The sequence below is a fragment of the Periplaneta americana genome, chromosome 13 (assembly GCF_040183065.1).
Source record: "Periplaneta americana isolate PAMFEO1 chromosome 13, P.americana_PAMFEO1_priV1, whole genome shotgun sequence".
NCBI classification, from domain to species: domain Eukaryota; kingdom Metazoa; phylum Arthropoda; class Insecta; order Blattodea; family Blattidae; genus Periplaneta; species Periplaneta americana.
The window spans coordinates 17059098-17083853 of NC_091129.1; the positions used below are offsets into that span (position 1 = coordinate 17059098).

The 24756-nt window shown below is 35.5% G+C and overlaps 1 protein-coding gene across 1 annotated transcript in view; it reads right to left on the reverse strand.

Moving 5' to 3' along the window:
• The window catches only part of GluProRS (Glutamyl-prolyl-tRNA synthetase), a 115386-nt gene that overhangs the window by 72806 nt on the left and 17824 nt on the right, over positions 1 to 24756 (reverse strand). The window contains exons 8-12 of the mRNA XM_069842959.1: positions 18983 to 19216; positions 15203 to 15347; positions 10941 to 11188; positions 6199 to 6403; positions 4047 to 4159 (exon numbers count right to left, since the gene is read on the reverse strand). Of these exons, the coding sequence (XP_069699060.1) occupies positions 4047 to 4159; positions 6199 to 6403; positions 10941 to 11188; positions 15203 to 15347; positions 18983 to 19216 (945 nt within the window). The remainder of the gene's footprint in view (positions 1 to 4046; positions 4160 to 6198; positions 6404 to 10940; positions 11189 to 15202; positions 15348 to 18982; positions 19217 to 24756) is intronic.

Consider the following 24756-nt stretch of genomic DNA (forward strand, 5'->3'; position numbering starts at 1 on the left):
TTGGCACTTATGAAACCATCATTGACAACCAGACTTAAATTAGTGAACTTCTGGTTCTCTATCTAGCACTTTAAAAACAACATTATGGAGGAAATTACAAAATTTTAATATGCACTTAATTTATGAATAGTACATTATGCAACGAGCCTATAATGGTAGTAATTAAGACGCAAGTATGATTGTTTATGAAACGAGCGCGAGTTTCATAATTTTCATACGAGCATCTTAATTACCATTATAGGCAAGTTTCATACGACTTTTTATGCTCGACCATATTTCTAACTTGAAAGTATTGAAAATTAGGTCTTTTTATGGTTATGTGCGAACTGACCTGAATTGTGAGATGTGCGCAGACGCGAAAGTATTGATTTTTTCCGAAACACGAATGTCATTGACCTTGATATAATCTAGAGAATAACATGAATATTAGGCTTGATATAACCTGGAAATTGATTTAGAATTGAAAAACGAGATGACAAATTGAATTTATTTGAATATTATTTACAATTAATGCTAATTATTATAGTAACAGAACATAACCTTCTGCGACGGTATTGGTTTTCCAGCCTCCGTGACTTTTCGCTAATTGTCTGTCGATTGCATATCCGAGAATAATCGATACTTGCGGTACAAAGCTGACTTGTGATTGGCTGAACACCTGTACTTTAATGACATGCATTAAAGGACTGCTACCAGGTGTATAATTGCTACATTTCAGCATTGTCGAGCATAAAATATTTTATGATACAGGTTATCAGATTTTTTTTAATAACCGTCCAGTCCACTCCCTTCATTACCTCGGATAAAAGAGGTTCTGCTGTACAAAGAAAGTTCTGACTGTCTTCAACATGTAGCCTTGATTATTCACTGGAACCTATACACACACTCCAATACACCAGAGCAGTACTCAGGTCTGCCAGTTGGTCGAACAAGTTTTTGTATTCGCTCTGGCTCCCTGTACGGTTTTAACTCAATGGTGTGCCTGAACCTCACATGCTCCAGTGGTCTATCATAGACATAACTAACAGACCTAGCTGAATTGTGTGTAGCTAGCTTAATTCATCATCTATATTATAAACGAGAGAAAAGTCCTATATATTGTTATAAGATGACAACACCATAATCAAAACACTCTATAGTAAATTACTTTTCTACATGAAGGAAGATCCTTATGATTTGTAATAAAGTCTACGTAGGCAGATTTATTAACATATCGCTGCACCCGAACAATGCTCCAATGTTTGTAAGTATATTCTACTGATTAAAACAAATTCTGTTGGGCACCACCATAGCTCATTTGCTTGCTGATTTGGAATTGCGCTCGGGCGTGGGTTCGACTCCCACTTGGGCTGATTACCTGGTTCGGCTTTTTCCGAGGTTTTCCCTAACAATAAGGCGAATGTCAGGTAATCTATTACTGTAGGACGAAGTGGAGGAAGATAGAGTAGAATTAGTGAACAGGTTGTGTCACTCAGACGAGTCATTAGAAAGGAAATACTAATAATATTGTGACAGCGACGTGAGAATCGAACTCACGACCAGCGTCCCGCAAGAAAGCAGATCGCACAGGCTCCACGGAACATTGAGTGACGTTGCGCGGTGGAGAGAAGAGAGAGGGTGTATTACGTCAACGCAACGAGTCTGCGCGCAGCTGCTACTTGACGCAGTGGATGTGGAACGACCTTCTCGACTATTCCAGACGTCTGTAGAGATATTGAGATAATTCTCTACACACCTGTAGAAGGTTCTCGCAACTATGATTTTGCTATAAAAGAGCAGGCGCCAGCGAACTAGAGCAGAGTTTTCAGTTATTCAGTCAGTGAGAAAGTCAGAGCAAGCAAGCCAGCCGGAGTTCGACTCGAGTGTGCGTCCGCATCTGCGTCAGCATCCGAAGGCCTGAGTTCGAGTGCAGTGGACCGCAGTTGGAGGGACCTGAGTTCGAGTGCAGTGGACCGCAGTTGGAGGGACCCGAGTTCGAGTACAGTGAACTGTCTCTGAAGGTCTGTGGTTCGAGATACTGTGAACTCGAGTGACTGAGATAGAAGAACTGTGAACTGAGAACTGGTAGTTCTGATTTGTAAATAGTGCTTTGTAAATATTAGTTAAGATTAACAGTTCATTGTTGTGCGTAATAGTCCAAGTAAATTGTCATTGTCGTCGGTGGAGTGCTATAACGAATACTGTGTTGAGTGAAGATCCAATTGTTGACAAGAGCGTTTAAGGTGAATTGTAGAAAGGAATTATTGTTGTGACGAATAAATTACATTGTTGTTACTAATAAAATTCACAATATACAGCATACACCAATAGGTAAGTTTATCATCACATTATATTGTCAGACATTCATAAGACTTTTTTTTTTGTTTCAGTGAAGATCGTGTTGCAAATTCCTTTGCATTTGTCTTCAAGTCTTCAATGACAGAAAAAGACTTCCTACTTCTCACTCTGGTAACTGACTTAGTGAATAATATGCAGTGTTGTTTCAAAATATTAAAAAATGGAGTTTGAAACTGCACACTTTTCTCCTCTATGATCGAAACAAAAGTATATTTACAAACCGAATGTGATGGAAGTCTTCCCTCTGCAAGGAGCTCTAGTCTAAACATTGATAACTTGTACAGTTATGTCTAGGCGATAAAATGCGAGTAACAACTCAGAGTCACGAGTGAGATATGTCCAGGAGGGGAAAATATTTATTAATATGAAATTCAGATTAATCACTCACTCGACCCTTTACCACTCACTGAGTTGTCTGATACATCTCACTCACTCTCAAGCAGTTTTATTAATATCTGCCAATGTCTAAGAGAGTAAAAACTCAGAAATGTTATGTACAGTCTTAGAAATAATTTATGGCACACAGATGTTTTAAAGGTCCCAGAAAGGACACACTGTGCATGATCAGAGGACAAGCAACCAGATTCACAAGTGAACAGCTAGTTGAGGTAATAACATTCGTTCTGTTTCATTATATGTCGTCCCTAAGTAGCTAGAACAAGTGTCAGGACAAAGAATTTAGTGTAAATAAGTAGTGCGATAAAAACTTTTCCACCACCAAGAGTTGCACCATCAATTGTTTCCAAGACTGTACATACTGTATTTCCTGTGCAATATGTTTTGTTATGTACCAAATACGAAAGATTTTGTGCAAAGAAGTTATTCATGGATAAAGTATACAGAAAGTTTTTCTATATATATCATATAAACCTGGGGTGATTTCTCAGGGCATGCTATGCTTGCTGCGCAAGCCCAATATTTTCGTAGAATGTGTATTTCTCAAAATGGGGTTACGTACATTAAAATTTATTTTGATTTTTGGAATATTGTATATGCGTAATACCATCCGCAGGTTGCATACCGCAAGTATCGCAACGCTAGCTCGTTTCTCGGAGCTACAGGAAAGACGTAGAAATAGCGAGAATATGATGCGTATGCAAGTGCCTTCCTCCTTAGTCCGTCCTAGGCGCACATGCTTTTGTATGTGTAGTTTGAAGCTCTGGTCCGAGAGCTACACCAACGACTATTTAACGTTACACAGAGCAGTACTGACAGACGGAATGTGCTGTGATTTGCGAGTGCAATGTAATTGTGTTAGCTGCTGCATGTATTATTAATTCTTAAAAATTACTTAATTTGAAGTATTGCAATGAGTTCGGAATTGTGTGTTATTGAAAGCTTATTATTAAATCCATTTTCCCGAAGGACTATTCAAGAGAAGACAGACATTATAGAGAATATCTGCGCTCGTTTAGTGCAGCTCAATACAACAATGTGCATTGGTTGGCAGGGTCGAAAAAACTAAATAAACTGTTTTGTTGGCCATGTTTGTTATATTATATCGAACTTCTACATCTGATAAGCGTATATGATCCATGACTCATAATGATTTCATAATATAAAATAAATTATGTGGGTCTGATTATTTTTATTAATTATGAATTATTATACGTATCCTCTCATCTTCCCCTGTGAATAAAAGAGCAAGCCTAACTTTCGTGACTAGCATTCGCCCCTGATATAAACAAATGTACTGATTAATGTTTTACCTTGTTGGTTTATACGGATTATCACATATGAAAAATCCTTTCCTCTGTAGTTGGATTATGTCAGACTTTTTAAGATTCAAGAGTTCTGGGTCACCCAGCATGAAAACTTCAGTCTGCAAAAGAGAAAACATTCAATGAAATACAAATTTCTGAATCAATTCTAAATACGATGTTTCATATGTAGGACATAAACACTAAAGAAAGGGTACTAGTGTGAAACTTCATTTATACCTTTTTATGGGGGCTTGAAGAAAAAAAAAAACACATATAAGTGAGAAAAACCTGTAACTAAAATGGCATTTAATTACACCTGCAATAGCATTAATAATTAAAAACATAATATTAGTATTTTACAAAAAAAAAATTAGTTACAAACACACTTCCTCTTTCTTCCACTCATTGGAACTGAAAAACCAATCAGCAACCTTCTCGTCATATCAGATTGAGTCTATTGTCAAAATATTTTCAGTTTGGAGAGGTGTTATACTGGTGACAGACTACAGTACTAATCGCGATTAGCACTTATCGCGATCAGGCCCCATCGCGATTACCGAAAATGTGGTGACACACTAGGTTACGCTTGGTCCCGTCTGGTCAACAGCTGAATTACCATAGAGGAAACAATTTTCTCTATGTACATACGTATATGTTTGTTTCCCTCCTGCACAATACCTAAAGTTCATACTTTCTTTGATGTTTGTTCATAGTTTTTTCCCTTTTTTTTTCTTGTTTCTTGCAGCTCGATATGGGAATTTATTTGTTAAAATTGTTATATGCTTTACAATGCAAATTGATACAATTTATATCATTACTATTTATATTATTTTGAAAAGAGATTTTATAACCTATAAAATTTATATTATGCCAAAAATTTATATTATTTTGTAATAAAACATATTTTTAAAATCAACCCTAACCTCAACGATAGCGTCGTAATGGATACTGAAATTGAAAATATGAAAAAGAAACCAGTTCCAGTTTGTAATCCATTATTTATTGAAATGAAACATCTTTCAGCAGCCTTATACTGCTCTCTATATATATGAAATATAAATAAGTCGTCTGTCATTTGTTAATATATTTCTTTTTATTTTTCTCACATCTGCATTAAATTTCTCCACTACGTCTAATAGTAGCCAAATTCATTTTCTAGCCATTCATTTTCGTTTCTATTTCATATAATACAATGGAAGGGGTAACAAAATTCCACAGCAGAAGCTATCACGACTTCCTAAATAATATAAATCAAGGTGATTCGAAACCAAAGATTACTAAAATGTTACTTTCGTCCACTGGGCCATGCCTCAGCGCAATTATCTTGTTCTGGAAACAGGATTTAGCTGACACACTACAAACCCGATCGCGATTAGGTCGATAATCGTGATTAGTGACTGTAGTCTGTCACCAGTATTAAGATAATTGTAATCAGTGCAGTCATAGCTTAGGAACTGGATCATCATTGTTTAAAATGTTCCATTTCTTCCCTCTGCACTCTACATTGATTCTCTCACTGGCCCATAATCGATTTACTGAAGCTAGCATGTGTGAAGACAAGAAAGGGCAGCTTCGAATTTCCAGGAATTTCAAAATCAACCATATCTTAAGTGAACATATACTGTACCGTGTTTGCATGATTATAATACGCACTTTTCTTTTGACAAAATGTCGTCTTGAAAACTGGGGTGCGCATTTTAATCATAGGCAAACACTCAGACTTGAACAAATTTAAATTAACACTTTATTTATGTTACGAGATACGGTGCAAAATAACTAACACAAATGGTCACTGCAAGTTCGTGTTTTCTAGTCTTCTGCACAATTTTCATTCGTATTTTCTTGTTCATTTTTTACAACACTCAATAATAAGGATAATATTTTTAACTACTAGAATACTTGTGTGAAAAAACGTACAAACAAAAAACATATAACTGAAATAAATTAACATGGAAAGTACAGCAAATTTGCCAGGACTTCAGAAAAAGAATGTATATGTGAGAAATGTATAAATTAAGTTTTACTGTATAATGTTTCAAATTGGAGTTTTAGGTTATACAAGACTGATATTTTATTAACATGAGATCTGGTTAACGAATGATTTTCAACTATCTTTTCGAATTTATTATAATGAAATGTAATAAAATAAGATCATTACCCTGGTTGTGTGACCAATATAATCCTTGAAATCTTCATCTTTTCCCAGCACAGACTTGTTGATTATATGATCGAAGTAAATGCATACACATGGCACAAAAGGGGCTTTCTCTGTCTCAGCCAGCCACGTTAACTTTATTGTCTTCTTATAATTCTTATCTGATAAATTTGGTTCAGCTTCAACTGACACAATCTTCCCATTAGCACTGAAAGAAAATGAAAGTAACAGATCGATTTCTATTCACAACGATATTTTATTATTAGTTTCTTATAAAACTACATTCCAGTAAAAGAAATGTACGTAACATCAAAGATATTTATAGTACTCTTATTTTCCTCCACTATTCTTTTCTTATTTTTCCAATGAAATCTTTCCATAATATAGGCCTACAAATTTCAGAATCCCAGTTACACAGTCATAACTATTACATCTGTACTGTACTGCCAATTCAAATCTAATATACAACATATATGGGCTATTCCATATGAAATCGATCAGTAAAAACCCTCCCATTTTCTTCATACTCTAATTTTTTCCCTACTTATACAAGGTGCTGTTTTAATTCTTGAACAATGGATATGAAACTTTTTTGAGTTTTCAATCTACAGAGAGGACTGTATGAATGCCAATTGTTTCCTGGTAATCTGATGAGTTTTTCATATTGAATCAGTGCTTTTTCTTCTATTGTCATTTTGATGCAGTTAATATTAGTAAGGAATCTCATAGATCATAATCCACAGTTAATTCCCAATTTACCACGAAAATCGTCTGTAGCTGCATTTAGATTGGCAACAGGCCATGATTGTTTGGCCAAACACCTGCATAGAATTGGAATATATCAGTCCCCTAACTCCCCATTGTGCAACTCAAACCAAGAAATAGATTCGGAACACCTCAAAATCTGTGCTTCAGTGGCTGGCCATGATAATGTCTTTGAAAAATATTGGAGTGCAAGAGGTCAAATGACTTTGTCAAACGCCTGGCATTAGAAAACAATAACAACAACAAGGTGCTGAGGGGAGTGCATTTTAAAAAATATACTATCGAAAGTCAAACGGTTTTCGTACTATTGAGCGACAAATTTAGCGTATTTTATACAAACAAGCCTCTTTCAGCGCTCAGAACTCTGGAACCATTTACTGCAGAACATTGAACAAGAGCTTATTTTGAAGCTGACAATTGGTAGGTTATGTTAAGAAGTAATCCTAATTTTTATTGTACACAGAGAGACAGATAATCTGATTTTACTTGCTTTTAGGCTTTTTGGCCATTTGTAAAAATGTAAAAAAATATTGAGAAAAAACCTTGCATTATTAAGAGGGATTTGGCATTGTTTGCTTAGAGGCTCGGCAATAAGTTTCGAGGGTATTAAATAGATTATTTTCACACGCCTAGACTTGAATGGCGCAGTACCACATGCACTGGCCGATAGATGAAGATAAGCGAGTGTTGGGCGTCATTTTACTCCTGTGTTTATGAAAACCTGTGATAAAGCTAGCACAGCCATGACTGCTAGACGACACATCACGTGTTTAAGTCTACTGGCCTTGCTTGCCTCGGCTAGCTCCCGCCTCACAGTCAGCTTGGTTAGTTCACGATTGCGTACTATTTATTTTCTTTATTTGATACTTTCAATACTTTCTTATCAACGTACCACAGTAAAAAATATGTGTTTATTTGTACTTTCAATGCAGAATCTAACCATATATTTTAAAAATATTTTTTCGTGGCCAAAGGTGTTTTAATGAAGAAAAATCTAAATTTCTCCATTTCCATAAAAAGTAAGAAAAACTGTTTACATGTCAATATAAACTTTAACTTCTCAGCATCAAAATAAACCATGATTTTGATCACTGGGTGAAAGGGTTTCGGAGCCACAACAGTTTAAAGTTGCTAATTTTATGAAAATACGATAAATTTAAATATTATTAATTTAAACACTATTAAATTCTGATGCCTCACTTTGCACAAAGCATTATATCACAGTTGTCTACGGACAGAAAAAGTTTCATTGTATTTAAAAATTGTAAGGTCAATTTTCTCTATATTTCGGTCGATTTGAGATGAAATAGCCCGTATACTGGATCATTTTTAACCTGGGACGGCACTTGGGTATGTGAAAATGAAGGGGGAAATTCTATTTCCTTATGCTACATCACTGGAACTGTTATGGGCAGTGGTGCCATTCAAAATATTTAACCAGTTCTGTGATGATGATGGCGAACCACCACCACCACCACCACCATTTGGCGAATGCCAGGTGATCCATGATGAATCCTCGATCTCACTTCATCTCGCCAAAAAATTTAAATATTGTAAAATTTTGACTTGTTCCACATTTTAAAGCTTCAATGCTAATGTGTGTGTGTGTGTGTATCTAATGCTCTGGATTTAACAATGAAGTCTTCATCCTTCTTGCTTCCCAATATTTTGATGGAAGGTCCACAAATGTCCTAAGAGTTTCACAATTAGCCAGGTGCTCCATCTCCATGTCCTCTTCTCTGGTGCACAGTAAGCATTTAGGTGAATTCAGTACTCCAATACGATGGAGGTGTTTACTGAGGCAATAATGACCAGTAATCAATCTAAACATGGCCACGGCAGATTTTCGAGGTAGATCAGGAATTACTTTTGGATCTTTGAATGATTCTTTCCATTTTGAATTTTGATGTTTTGCCTGTTCGCTGTTACTTATTCTTTTTATGACTCACTCTATTGATTCATATGGGAACTTGAAATTTGTTTTTAAGTTGATTTTAGTTCCTTCCTTTGCTAACATAGCCGCTTTCGCATTACCGTTCAGTCCATAGTGGGCCGGGATCCATTGGAAGACCACTTTTTTATTTAGCATTTGAATTTGTTTTACCATGCAATGAATTTCTTTCACTTTTTCCATTTTAGGGGATGTAATTGAGCTGATGGACTGGATTGCAGCTTTGGAATCAGTGAAGTGAAGTGATATATAAATGGCTTCAACTTCGCCATCTAAATATGTTGTGTACTACCAACATTTTTATAAAGAGAAAAGTATTGACAAGTAGCTCCTGCTCCAGCTCCTTCATTTTGATCCATGAGAGATCCATCAGTGTAAATGTACAAGCAGTCCTTTTGTGGATATTTTCTATTAATTGTTTGTAGGGCAATGGCTTTTGCTACTTCTGGATTTATATCTTTTTTGTTGAAGACTTCATCAAGATCAAGGCAGCAGTCTACTTTGAAGTTATTAAGGCCCAATTGTATAAAACTCCCTGACTAAAGATTAACTTTGATCGAAGATCGAAAAGTGAACCGAGTTCAGACACTTCTTCTATTGTATAAAACTTTTCTGCGATCAAATTACCTTGGTTCAAATGCAATCTAAGTTCACGTGAAAAGAATTTGGCAACATCGCATAAACAGGTGTAATACGTGATGCGCGGACAGGTTTGTTCAGTGTTGCCAATCTAGCGACTTTAACTCTTTTTCAACAACAATTTCTTTTAACTTTTATATTGCTTAAACAGGGATTTAGTGACCTTTTTAGCACCCCATAGTGACAAAATTTAATCTTTCTTTGTTGATAATGAGAAATCTAGCGACTTTACAACTACTTTTTGGCGACTTTCTGTACACACTGTTGGAGACACTGGTTTTTTGTGCAATGTAAATAATGGCGGACAATAAGAAGAAGGTTGACTGTTCTCTGAGTTGTTATCATGTTATGGTGTTTGATACTGCTAAACATAATAAAGCTTTATAAAACGACAATTTTCGTTTAGTAATACAGTTAATTGAAAATTTATGAATGTACCCATCATATCCATTAATAATTAATAGTTGTTATAAACATAATATAATTATAGGTTATGTTATTTGATACTGCTGAACACGATAGAGCCTTATAAAATATAAGAATGTTTGTGTATTAAGGCAAGAAATTGAAAGAAATATATATAAATGTACCTATCATATCTATTAATATTAATAATAATGGATATTTTATTTGCACAATCTGTCACTCGTATATTTCAAACAGAAAAGAAATAACTGAACTTGGATCATCTAACTTAATCGGAGAAATTTCTTCAGTCAAAGTTGACTTTAGTTTGAGACAAATTAATCTCAGATTAGACTTTATACAACACAAAATTCCAAGTTCAGCAGAAACAAGGATCAATTTAACCTATGATCTAAGATTAAATGGTTTATACAATCGGGCCTAAGTGGATTATATCGAGACATCAAGTTTTCCTTTTCACTTGGTATTTCTAGATTTTGTTTAAGCTTTTCTACCTCTTGTATGTATCCGTTTTGGGTCCTCAATGCTAATGTAACATCTATGGAATGCAATAAACGAAATGAAAAAACACATTAAAAACAAAGTATTGTTGTAAGCAAACTATCACATTTATCTTTTCTGCAATGGCTTTCCATTTCGAAAATCAGGATTGAAGTTTCAAAAAAAGATGATAATATGATAGATTTCTTCACATATTTTCTTTTTCCTGATGATCAATGCGTTAAATTTCATGATCATTTTCAGTTACATCATTGTTCCATAAAGCCACGTTAGAAGTGTTCCCATTTCAGAAATGAAATTCCATTTTGTCAGATAGACAAATTCCTGATAAACTCTTAAATGGAATCAAGAAAGACAAAAACTGGATATGGTTGTAATATATTAAGATTAAAAAAATCATGACAAATTATAACATTTTAGTTATAGGAGTGAAGATGGCTTAGTGATGAAATGAGATGCTTACCGGTTAATCTTCTTGATTAATAAATTTCCCCAATTTATAAAGGTGGCATTTTCACCCTCTTTAAGAGTCTCTGCATCAACTTCTTCTATGAAGATTTTCGGCCCAATCCAAACAGTTTTTGTGCCAACATCATCATTTTTTGGATGTTTGGCAACAGTCAAAGGTTCTGTTTCTACTCCATTCACTAGAACAGGAACTACCCGGTCTTTTTCCAAAGCAGTGTAACGAGGTGCAATTGGATCAATAACCTTGGGAGGAAAAAAAGAAAACATAATATTCAACTAAGTACATTGTAATTCTTCAACTAGAAGTTTTGGTTTAACTAGAGAAAATCAAAACTCCAGTGGGATTTAACTGACTATTACACGATTAGAAGAAAGAATATAAAGGTTAGAAGAAATAACGTACTTTAATACAATAAAATATTAATTGACTTAGGAAAATAATAAACTGTCTTGAAAATGCATTATTCTACCATCTCATCATTACAAATATTCCGCTAGATGACGGTAGCGTTTTATGATGAGCTGTTCTCTTGTTACCAGTTGTGCCATCTACACAATCTTCACTGAACTGTATGGACAATTATAGTCCAGAAGTCTTTGTTGATTTAGTTTCATTTTTATTAAAACAGTTGCATTCACTTCAATTATCAATGTATATTAAAGAATCTAACATTGATACTGTTCAAGAATTTAAATATTTGGGTAGTATAATTGACAAGGATGATGGAGCCTTTGAGAATTTAAAGAACTGAATAAAAAATGCAAATAGTGCATTTGTCCAGTTGTACCCTATATGGAAATCTTATATTATATCTAGATCTACAAAAATTAAAATCTTTAACAGTAATGTGAAATCAGTCTTATATGGCTGTGAGACATGGAAAACAAGTAAAATTATACAAAATAAATTGCAAACATTTGTTAATAGATGTTTACAAAGAATTTTAAAAATTAGATGGCCAGATAATAACAAACTCAGAACTATGGAAGATAACAAATCAGAAAGAAATCACAACAGAAATCAAAAGACGAAAGTGGAATTGGATAGGGCACACAATCAGGAAAGAAGACGGAGCAGTAGAAAGAATGGCTTTGGATTGGAACCCCAGGGTAGTAGAACAAGAGGAAGGCCAAAAAATACATGGAAGAGAACAGTTTTGGAGGAAATTGCTAGGGAGGGGAAAACATGAAGCGAAGTGAAGAAGTTGGCTACAAATAGGGTCTGATGAAGGCACTTTGTGAATGCCCTATGCTCCTCATGAGGAGATACAGGAGTTTGATTGATTGATTAAACAATCTCTGATACGTGACTATTCATAATCTTATAGAGCAAAAGCTATAACATAACCTAAATAATATAAAACAGATAAATGATAGAAAAGTTTTAATTAAGGATGATGAATGAATGAATCAATCAATCAATTAATCAATCTTCTTAATGTATCCAACATAAAGTCCACTATAGTCCACTGTAGTCTATTCAGTTGTTGTTTTTCACAAGAAATGAGGGGTATTTTGATCGGTGTTCATTATAGATGCCTGTTGCTAGTAGCCAGAGTTGGGGTGTAGTCAATATATACTGCAGGGCTGTGTCTTCTGCAACTGGTACTGATAATTTTAATTTACTTCTTTTGTGGTTTATGGATGGACGGTATAGAAGAATGTGTTCCAGATCTTCATCATGATTATTACACCACAGACAAGTAGGATTATCAGAAATGTGAAATCGGTGTAGGTACAATTGAGTGACAATGTGACCTGTTCTGGCTCTTGTTAAAAATGTTTGAACATGTCTGGGCAAGTTTTTGTACATTTCCAGGTCATTTGGTTTCTTTTGTACAGACTGTAAAATTTTTCCTTTGTCAGAAGAGAGCCAATTGTTGACCCATAGGTTTGTAAAATGAGACTTTACTGAAGCAAAAGCACTGGATAGAGATATCATTTGAAGAGGTCTTGGTTGCAAATATGTTGCCTGTTTTGCAATATTATCGACTTTCTCGTTTCCAGGTATACCACAATGACTAGGTATCCATTGAAATGTTATTTCCTTTTGGAGTTCTTTTAGTTTACGTAGTTGTTTCTGAATTGGAATAATTCTATGTGCATATAGGTTTGGTACATATTTAATTATATTAAATATAGCCCCCTTGGAGTCGGTAAGTATGCAAATAGATTTTTCAGAAATTTGAGTAACACACTGAAGAGCAGCATCAATAGCTAGCAATTCAGTGTCAAGACTGGAGGAGGATGAACTTGGTATGAAATAACTTTCTTGATATTTTGGAATATACACTGGTCAAAAAAAGTTAAGCATATTTCCAGTTTACCTAATAATACCTGATATTTATGTTTCTTTTGGTTTTATGTGGCATGTATTATGTTTACCAATTCAGACTCTTTCATTTGTTTTATTCTGCATCAATAGGTAACATCCAAATCACGGCTATTAAACAAAGCCTGTAATTCGAGCAAAGTTCAATCAGTATCTTTTGCTTCATAGTGCTTCATAGTGCAGTACAATGGCTCGGAACACCCTTGCAATGGCAGACCGCATCAAAATCATCACTTTGATGGAACAAAACATGAGACAAGTTGATGTTGCTAACATCCTTCATGTGAATCAGAGTATTGTTTCCAGCCTGTGGAGAAAGTTCCACGAAACCCAGTCAATAGCAGATCGACTTCGCGAGGGCCGTCCACGCAAAACAACACCAGGTCAGGACCGGTATGTAAGGTTATCTGCACGTAGGAACCCTATAGCCTCAGCTACAACTCTGCGCCATGACCTGCGCGAAGCCACTGGTGTTGTAAGTAGCCAAACTATGCGCAATAGACTTCATGACATAGGGTTGTATGCTCGAAGACCACTCAAGACTCCAGCACTCCGTCCACATCACAGGGGTGCTCGTGCAAGATGGGCTAGAGGACATGAGAATTGGACAAGAGACCAATGGACCAGAACTTTATTCTCAGACGAAGTGAGAATGGGCCTACACCCTGACAACAACTCTATTCGCGTATGGAGACGAACAGGGGAACGAAATCATCCCTCAATGACTGTGGAACGTCACCAACAGTTTGGTGGTTCAATCTTGTTTTGGGCAGGTGTCATGTTTGGCCGCCGCACACCACTGGTTTCAATAGAGGGAAACATGACTGCTGCCGTGTATGAGAACAACATCCTCCAACCCATAGTAAGTGGTTTTGCAGAGACTGTAGGAGAAGGGTTCACTCTACAGGACGATAATGCTCGGCCTCATCGTGCTCATAGTGTGCAGAGGTATCTGGTAGAACATGGGATCCGAAGAATGGATTGGCCAGCATGCTCACCGGATATGAACTGCATAGAGCATGCATGGAGCTTTCTCAGGAGAGCCATTTCCAATCGTCCACATCACCCATTAACGATTCAAGAACTCAGGAATGCTGCCTTGGAAGAATGGGACAATTTGCCTCAGGAGAGCTTAGATGCGTTGGTACTGAGTATGCCCCGTCGCATACAAGAGTGCCTCAGGGTTCATGGAGGACCAATACGTTATTAAACAGGGTACTGAAAGCACCATTTCCTTTTCTTTGATGATGTACGAATTTCAACTTCCCTTATCTTTTCCGTTGTTTCCAAACAATGCAACTTTTTCATTTCATATTGAGTCCATTGTTAACAAATAGTGTATTTCTACTTTTAAGTTTATTCTGTGGAACCAAAAAACCCAATTATAATTTATCTATTTTATTTTAATTAATAAAAACCGTTATATGCCTAATTATGCTTAACTTTTTTTGACCAATGTAATACCCTGCTCCTGATGTCCAATTATTATGATTTAGAGATCCATCTGTATAAATTTGAAGGTGATCCTTATATGTGCTGCAGAGTAGTATTAAGGATGATGAAATAAACATGAATCATTTTAAAAGGTACAATTATTGAAATTACAATGTTGGCAAACAAAGAAACAAATGCTAGGGAGGTAATAAAAATTGTAGGATAAGCAGCCATGATTGGCTGAAACACGTCATTACATACCGTTTTATTGGCCAAAGTAGTATGACATAGTAAAAGTGAACAGTCAGAGTAAAACTACACCTTAAATAAAACAATTATTAAATACCGTACATTGTGTTTCAGAAAACAATGCAAAAACTTTCGTGGGGTTGCAGGGTAGGAGATTTGGAGCTGTTTGAGATAGGGAATGTATGTACACTGAAGCCTTCAGAGCTACATCATTTAAAAAAGTTGGACCCAACAATAATCACCTTCTTGTTGAATGCCCAGATCTTGTCCCATTCCATCATAACAACAGATCGGGAAGAACCTTGAGCAATGATGAACTGTTTCAAACCTTCCACAGTCATTCCTCGTCTCAATACTCCTCGTACAGTTGGGAACCGAGGATCATCCCTGTGAACACAAATTCAAAATGACGATCTCTATGTAAATACCACGTCCAGATTAATATGTTAGGCAATAAATACGAAGTTCAAAAACTTACAACTAGGGTGTACGGTACAATTGTTGGCAGTGTGACAGTTCTTGGCAGGTGTTGAGCATAGTTAATAATAATAAGTTTCATTTTTTTTCCCACGGACAATTCTACTTAGGGAAAAACATAGCTTATAATGTTGTTGACATTGTTATGTGAATGTTTTCTCTCCATTTTTCTTTGAGTCTTCATGCTATGTGGAAATGTTCTGAACTGCATATCTAGTGTTGAATTATAAAGAAAAAAATAAGAACACAGGAGTGACATATTCTGTAAGTACTTGTCTATGTTGTATATTACATATTTAAAATACAGTTACACTTGATCTGAATGTTCTGCTGGTTATGTAATTAAATTCATTCAATCTCATAACCTAATTTTACTTAAGGGGAGAGGATGGTATTGTTTGGTTAAAAAAAAAAAAAAAAAAAAAAAAAAAAAAAAAAAAAAAAAAACTTTAAAATACTCTGTGATATGTGTGGAATGCATAGCATTACATTTTGCGGGTATTTGTGCCCTTATTGGATGTTGAGTCGCCATTTTTAAACTTCCTGCGTTATGGATTTTTAAATCACTCGCCCACTTTTATTGTTGTTTCCGGTAAATTAAATTAAAAAAAAAAAAATTCTTTAAAAATTCTTTGATATGTGTGGAATGCATTGCATAACATTTTGTGGGTATTTGTGCCCTTATCAGATGTTGAGACGTCATTTTTAAACTTCCTGTGCTATGGATTTTTAAATCACATGCCCCCTTTTATCGGTTTCCAGTAACTTCACTTTTTTTTGCTACATTGCCAGACAAAAATGGATATAATTTCTGAACTATTAAAGATACATGCATGACATTTAGAACACACATTCTTTAGACTATTAGGAAACTTTTCTCTGTAACAGAATTTTGTTAGTTGATTTCATTTTAAAAATACGTCCGTTTGCAAGAAAGGAAATCAGAAAATTGTTATTAAATTTTAATTGTTTATTTTACAAACGTAGGGACTAATATCAAAATTCTGTTACAGACAGTTTGTAGAACATGTACTTGCAAATACATTGCAAAAAACTGTCTGAATCTATCTTTAAAAACGGTTTAGATATATCGGTTTTAATACAATCCTGCATTGGGTATATTTTTTTTCAAATTTGGGCCCCCAAATAATTTTTTTATAATATTTTTATTTGGTTGAGTTGCCACAGCTATGAGCTCTCTACATACAAAAAATTAATATTTTACACCAAATAGGAAAAAAGTTTTAAAAAATACCATCCTCTCCCCTTAAAATAATTTTGGGTGCCAACATCTGTATCATTTTTTTCTACATATTATAATTATTATTGGTACCACCTGCCAACAACTATAGTATTGTGTATTAGTGATATAAGTACAGATTTTGAATCGCCTTCTAATGTAGTTCAATTAGGTATATTTTCGACTCACTTCTGATACTTGGTTACAGTTCTTGGCAGGGGTGCTAATAAACTGTAATGTTGAAACGAACAAGTGTGATACTTGTTGGCAGTATTGCGATATTATAGAAAACTTTTTTCCCCTGCACAGAGTGTCAGAAATGTCGTCAAAAAAGAAAAGATACACATCTGAGGATTTAGAAGCTGCTATTAATGATGTCACAAGTGGACTTCCAAAAAATGCAGCTGCAAAGAAACATAACGTTCCTCAGGCAACAATTCAGTTTCATCTAAAACAAGATTTTGTTAAAAGTCGCCCTGGCCCTAACACAATTTTGACTGATGAAGAGGAAATCACTCTAAAAATGGATCATTGATAGTTGTAGAAAAGGATTCCCTTGTCGTAAGGCATATGTGATTGCAAGTGTCAAAGAAATTCTCTAACTGAACAACCGCCCAAATCCATTCATAGACAATACACCAGGTATAGGTTGGTATAAGGGTTTTCTGAAAAGACATCCAGATATTGCGACTCATAATAATAACAATGATGATGATGATAATTTTTCTTTTTATTTACTAATATGTTGTTGTTTTCTAATGCCAGGCATTTGATAATAAAGTCATTTGACCTCTTGCACTCCAATATTTTTCAAAGATATTATCATGGTCAGCCACTGAAGCACAGATTTTGAGGTGTTCCGAATCCATTTCTTGGTTTGAGTTGCACAATGGGCAGTTAGGGGACCGATATATTCCAATTCTATGCAGGTGTTTGGCCAAACAATCATGGCCTGTTGCCAATCTAAATGCAGCTACAGACGATTTTCGTGGTAAATCGGGAATTAACTGTGGATTTTGATGCAGAGAGTTCCATTTTTTCCCTTGGGATTGAGTTATCAAATTTTGTTTGTTGAAGTCTAAGTATGTAGATTTAATAAATCTCTTCACAGAGTAATACGTGGATTTAGTAACAGGTCTGTAAGTAGCAGTGCTGCCCTTCTTTGCTAAAGCATCCGCATTCTCATTTCCCAGGATTCCACAATGGGATGGTAATCCATTGGAATACAATTCTTTTATTTAGTGATATTAATTGAGAGAACATTTTAGTTATTTCTGCTGTTTGAGATGAAGGTGTGTGTTTAGAGACGATTGATAGAATAGCTGCTTTGGAGTCTGACAATATAACTGCATTCTTAAATTTATAGATGTGGCATAGAAGATTCCTGAGACATTCACTTATTGCAATGATTTCACCATCAAAACTTGTTGTTCCATATCCAAGAGATCTATAAAGTGAGAAGAGACAGCACGTAACACCTGCACCGGCACCTTGTTCTCTGGAGATCAAGGATCCGTCGGTGTATAATTGAAGCCAGTTTTGTGGAGGGTACCTAATATTAATTGTCTCTAAAGACAATTGTTTCAGCATTTCAGTGTTTACTTCTGATTTCAGTATTTCTTGTGTTAAATTTAGATTATATTCTATATTTAATAGAGTTAAAGGGTTTGGTTTAATTTGTAAGTTTTCTTTTAAATTCGGGATATTGATTTTCTGTTTTAATTCTTGAACAATGGATAGGAAACTTTTTTGAGCTTTCAATCTACAAAAAGGACTGTATGAATGCCAATTGTTACCTGGTAATCTGATAAGTTTTTCATATTGAATCAGTGCTTTTTCTTCTATTGTCATTTTGATGCTGTTAATATTAGTGAGGAATCTCATAGAATCTATTGGCGTTGTTTTGATTCCACCAGTAATGAGCCTGAGAGCTTGGTTTTGAACATATTCTATGTCGTTTATGAAAGGTGAAGTAATTAAAATTTCTCTACAGTATGTCAGCACTGGCTGTATAAACATTTTGTGTGTAGTGTTCAAAGTATTCCTAGAGCATCCCCATTTCTTTCCTGCTAGTCTTTTTAGAAGGGAGAATCTTTTACGAGCTTTTTCAGAAATGTATTTCAAATGGTTGCTCCTATTTACTAATATTTATTGTGCTGTACAACAGCCTAGAGCCAATAACAGTTCAGCACAAGATTTACAGTGTACAAGGAATAACAAATGTGCATACAAATAATTATTAAATAATATAAATAATAATAATAATAATAATAATAATAATAATAATAATAATAATAATATTTACCAGCCATCAACAAGTCCTTCATCAACAAACCATGTCAGCTTGCGTTTCGACAATACAGTGTTCATCATATTCAGGCGACTATACTCCCATATGTATGGCTTTTGTAGACCTAATGCTTCTATAAACCAATAGAACTGGTCATCTCTGTCATGATATTCAGTTGTTCTCAGGCAATGCGTCACACCCTCAATGCTGTCCACAATGGGGCATGCAAAATCGTATGTTGGATAAGTCCTGCAAAATAAAGAAACATATTAATTTGTACAATAATATTATATTGTACTGTACATTATAAATATTGTACTAGCAAACAAACAAGTTTCCTGTCCAAAGTCACAGAAATAAAAACAGAATTGAATCTCCCTAAATCTAAAGAAAACATTTTAAGCAGAGAAAACCCTCTAACCTTCGAACCAATTAACATTCAACTAGATTTAGAAGCACCAGTTACAAAATCTGAAACTTCCAAACCTGTACTAAAAGCGCTGGCATTAGAAGTCGTGAACAATAGATACCCACCAGAAGAATGGTTACGTATCTGCACAGATGGGTCTACTATCGATAACAACTCAGGATCAGGAATTATGTGTGCGTTATTCTCATTTTATCAACCAGCAGGATATCATACAACAAATTTTGATGCGGAAATAATGGCTATTCATATCTCACTCCAACACCTACTATACAGAATATATAAATTTCAAAATGCTGTCATTCTCTCTGATACTAAAGCAGCATTATATGCAATAAATTCATATAAAATGATGTCAATCCAAATTAAAGAATGTCACAAAATGATCCAACAACTTCAAAAACTACAGAAAAGAATTCAATTGCAATGGATACCTGCACATTGCGGAATTGCTGGAAATGAAACTGCTGACTTTCTTGCCAAAAAAGGATCCAATTTAATTCAGAATACAAATACAAGCCTACCTTTTACATCCATCAAAAGACTAATTAAAAATAAATATAAAATCAAGCAAAACCAAGCACTATGTACCAAAGCCAAAGATAAAAAATGGAGCATTTTAATAAAAAAGCCAGAAATTATTCCAGAAATCCCACGTAAATCTGCAGTAGCAAAATTCAGACTGCTTACAGAACACGATTATTTGGCCAAACACTTGAATAAAATAGGAATTTACACAAATCCAAATTGCCCTCTATGCAACAAAGAAGAAGAAATGACTGAAGATCGTCTCATAACCTGTGAAGTTCTACCTGATGGATCCACCACAGAGAAATATTGGAGAGCAAGAACGCTAATGGCTTTGTTGCCAAAGCCCGGCATTAGATAACAACCACAACATATTGTACTAGCATTATTAAATGAAACAAACATGCAAGTCTTAGTATTTCACATAACTGTGAATACTACGTAACTATATTCCTTTTCATGTATCTTAGTTATCTGTGCCTCGTAGACCAGCGGTAGAGTGTTCGCTTAATGATTCGAAGGTTGTGAGTTCAGGCCTCATTGAAGTTTTCATTTATAAGAATTAAACGAAAATGTGAGCACAGAAAAGAATATCGTAACTGTAATTGATATTGATTTACGTAATTAATATGTCAAGTGTGTTTACATGTATGCTGAAAGATGTATAAATGATACGCAAATAACTTGCTGACAAGCAAGTAGCAGGAATTTAGACTGACCTACATACAGAAAAATACCAATTCAGGTATTGCAGTGTGTTGGCTATATGTCAACAGCTGCTAACCTGGATGCGGTATCATGACACGGAATATTTAGTTAACATGCATAAATGTGCCTATAACTAAACATAAATATGAAAGTTACAGAATAGATTTAGATGATTAAAGTAAAAAAGAAAAATTAATTTTAAAAATGTTTACGGTAGAAAATTGTCAAAAGGAGCAAATACATAAGTTTTAATGGTTATCACAATTAGTTTAATAATAATCCGTGGTGCTACAGCCCGTGAAGGGCCTAGACCGACCAGCCGGCTGCTGGCCTCACACCCACATGTCGAAGCAGAGGTGGACGATCATCCAACCAGAATGGAGGTATCGTGTGGTTAGCACGATGATCCCCCCCAGCCGTTATAGCTGGCATTCACAACCGGATTTCACTACCTATCGTAGCTCCCCAAGTGCATCGCGATGCTGGGTGGACACCGGTCCCATACACTGGCCGAAATTTCATGAGAAAATTTCTTCCCCCATGAGGACTCGAACCAGCGCACATTCTGTAATGCGAGTCCTAGGCAGGATGCCTTAGACCGCGACGCCACGGTGCGGGACACAATTGGTTTAAACATTCACTAAAACCAGACATAAGTGCAAGTTTAAACCAATAAATTACTGAGATTTGAGATAGATTAAGTAGTTTAGGAAATTGTATACTTATTATGTATACGCCTAACTATTTTTTTGTATATAGATCATTTTTAAGTTATTACGTTTGTACTTTTGTGAACTAATATCAATAAATCTATCCATCATGCATCTTAGTCAATGGAAGGTGCGACATTTTAGCTGTCCAGAACACGAGCCAATAGCACTTAAGACAGAGGAGGCTAAGAAATAACAGTTCTATAACTCTGGTTCTAATTATATAAATTTTATAATATTACTGGCGGTTTCGACGGGTTACTTTATGTGTTTTTGATTCTTTTTGTGACATGGAAGTTGCTGATTCTATTGGGGAATCAAGACAGAATTTCCATGAATCAATACCTGTATCAGATGAAATTTCCAATTCCGAGAACATTTGTTGCTGTGAAAAAACGAAAGCCAGAGACTGGATCTGTGATTCCAGCCTGTAGAACTCGAGGGCTATGGTTACTAACCTACATTTATATTATAAAGTTTATTTTATTTTCTTACATGTTCTGCAAAAAATTATTATCCAAGTTAAAGTGCAATTTGTTTTTATTTCTTGCAGTGTAATTCAGCTGATAGTATGGATATGTTAATAAATTCCCCCCCCCCCCACAAAACACTGGTGTTGAGAATTAGCTTACTTATGTTTGTCCATTATGAATTGCAAGGTTATCTTTAAGTATTCCGTTCTGTTTACATTATTCATAAAAACAATAATTACTGCATGTATGAATTTTCTTCTTTAGAAAGCACCTGACCTACAAATCAGTTGTTATCGATTGCCTCCTCACTGAAAGGCCTGAGCTTTCAATGCAAGCAGAAGCGAATCCTTTGATTATTACTACTGTTTTAGGTTCGTACTTCCGCAGCTGTAAACAAAGCATTGCACTGTTGCAATGTATCCACTTCCAATCTCTCAACAGAAACTGGATTTTTTCCATAATCATTAGAGATACAGAAACAGTTATTCAAACTTAACTATTACTTTTATTGATATCTATTATTACTAGTTCAAATTAATGTAGTTATACCACTTTCACCCATTATACTAAACAAAACTGTAAAAAATTATGGTTTATTTATAGGGACGGGATTTTTATGTAATATCAAGGTGTGAAAGAAGAAGAAGAAAGTTAGCTTCCCTTATGAAAAGGTTGCCAGATTTGACAAAGCGTATTACATATTGTGACAGCGACGTGAGATTCGAACTCACGACCAACGTCCCGCAAGAAAGCAGATCGAGCGGGGACGGCTCGCGGCGGAGAGAAGGGGAAAGGGCCTACGCGGCGAGAGAGTGGAGAGAGAGTGCGCACGCATCTGGTGCTGGTAGAGAGGAGAGGGCTCTGGATTTTTCTGGAGTGCCATCTCTAGAGACGCGTGGAACTTTCGAGGCTACGTCGCTGTGGTTATAAATTACGGACGCGAAGGAACGACAGAGTTTTCAGTTATTCAGTCAGTGAGTAAGCCAGAGCAAGCAAGCCAGACTTGTGTGCCGGAGTTCGACTCGAGTGTGCATCCGCATCTGCGTCAGCATCCGAAGGCCTGAGTTCGAGTGCAGTGGACCGCAGTTGGAGGGACCTGAGTTCGAGTACAGTGAACTGTCTCTGAAGGTCTGTGGTTCGAGATACTGTGAACTCGAGTGACTGAGCTAGAAGAACTGTGAACTGAGAACTGATAGTTCTGATTTGTAAATAGTGCTTTGTAAATATTAGTTAAGATTAACAGTTCATTGTTGTTCGTACTAGTCCAAGTAAATTGTCATTGTCGTCGGTGGAGTGCTATAACGAATACTGTGTTGAGTGAAAATCCTATTGTTGACGAGAGCGCTTAAGGCGAATTGTAGAAAGGAATTATTGTTGGAAGAATAAATCCTATTGTTGAGTTGAAATAAATTCACAATATAATTTGGAAACAGACCTAAAAGGTAAAATGATATCCATTTGAAACGATGAGATAATCGAATATAGAAAATGTCAGAAAAATTTACACCTAAGTAGCGTTTGTGCTCATTTACAGTTAAGAAAGGGGGGAGGGAAATATCATCAGATAGGTTAAAATGATATGAATGCCATATACCGCGAGAAAAATAATAGTACGGATTTACGTATTGGCATTGATATCTAAACCAATCAACAGACATCGGTTAAGATAACTTGAAATTTCCATTATCACTCCCATACAAGTGATTTCTCAATATCTGAACCGATCCTTTGAGGGCACTAATGGCTATTTCCTTCACAATGCTGTGTGTTAGGCCCAGGTTTTTACATTTGTTGGCAAAGAAGGAGGGTATGGTACCTCGTGCTCCCACCATCAGCATGAGCTGAATATGTACCAAAATATGTAAAATCATGAAAATATTTAATATCAATATCTAGCAGGTATAGGATAGGTAAGACTCTCCAGTTGTGATTTCATAGAGCACCTGACTTTTTTACCGCACACTTGACACATTACTATTTTTCCATCTGTAGTGAAAGCTTCGTCCATTGCAATCCATGATTTTATTTTTGTCGTTAAGAGTTGAAGATACAGGGACCATTTTAGTTAGTTAAAAGCTGTAGATAAACTCACTTGCACTTTATAGGTACTGTAAGTACTAAAACTAGAGAACTGAGTGAAATGAATGACACAACAGTACTGCAAGCACTGTTTCACTTTACTGGATTAGGAGAAAATAAGAGATGTGGGACACATGCATTTTAGCTGCTCCCTGTAAGAAACAAAGTACCTACTAAAACCTCAAACTATAGGCATTTACAAACTGTTGTTTGAAAAGTGACATTCCTGTCTCATTCAGAAGGGTAGGATTATTCTAGCCGAGAAACACACTTTCTAATTGCTCGGAAAATCCCATTTCCGTACAGGTCTACTAAATTTAAAATAAAGAGGTCATCAAGTAATAACCTGAAAGTCTCATGCCAGACTTGACATGGGTTTTCTCTGGAAGAATTAGGAAGAGGGTGGGTAAGGTTGCAAATTGCATGGGAACGACTTGTTAAGACGTGTGCAGAACAATTATAGTTTGAGACAAATCATGTTGTTCTCGTCCCATCCACCGCATGAAGGCAATGCTACTTTCTGAATGATTTTTACAATACAAGGTAGTTGTATGAGAAAGGCTGCCTTTTGTTCACTCATATTTACAGTGTGTGGTATGAGGTGAGTGCCTCTATTATTTCCTGGAACTAAGGACGTTATGTTTCGTCCCGAAATATATCCTTTCTTGGGTAGGTAAAAAGGCTTTTTAAATCTGTGTATTTCAAATTGTAAACTTCCCCAGCAGGAGTTTTCTTTTTTCCTTTCAGAGAAGTAAAAATGAATAAAACCCCTAAATATGTAGTATCAAATTTTAATATATTAATGGTAATTACAAGATTTGCAAAGGTTTGTTATTTATATATGGTTAGGTTGAAAAGAATATA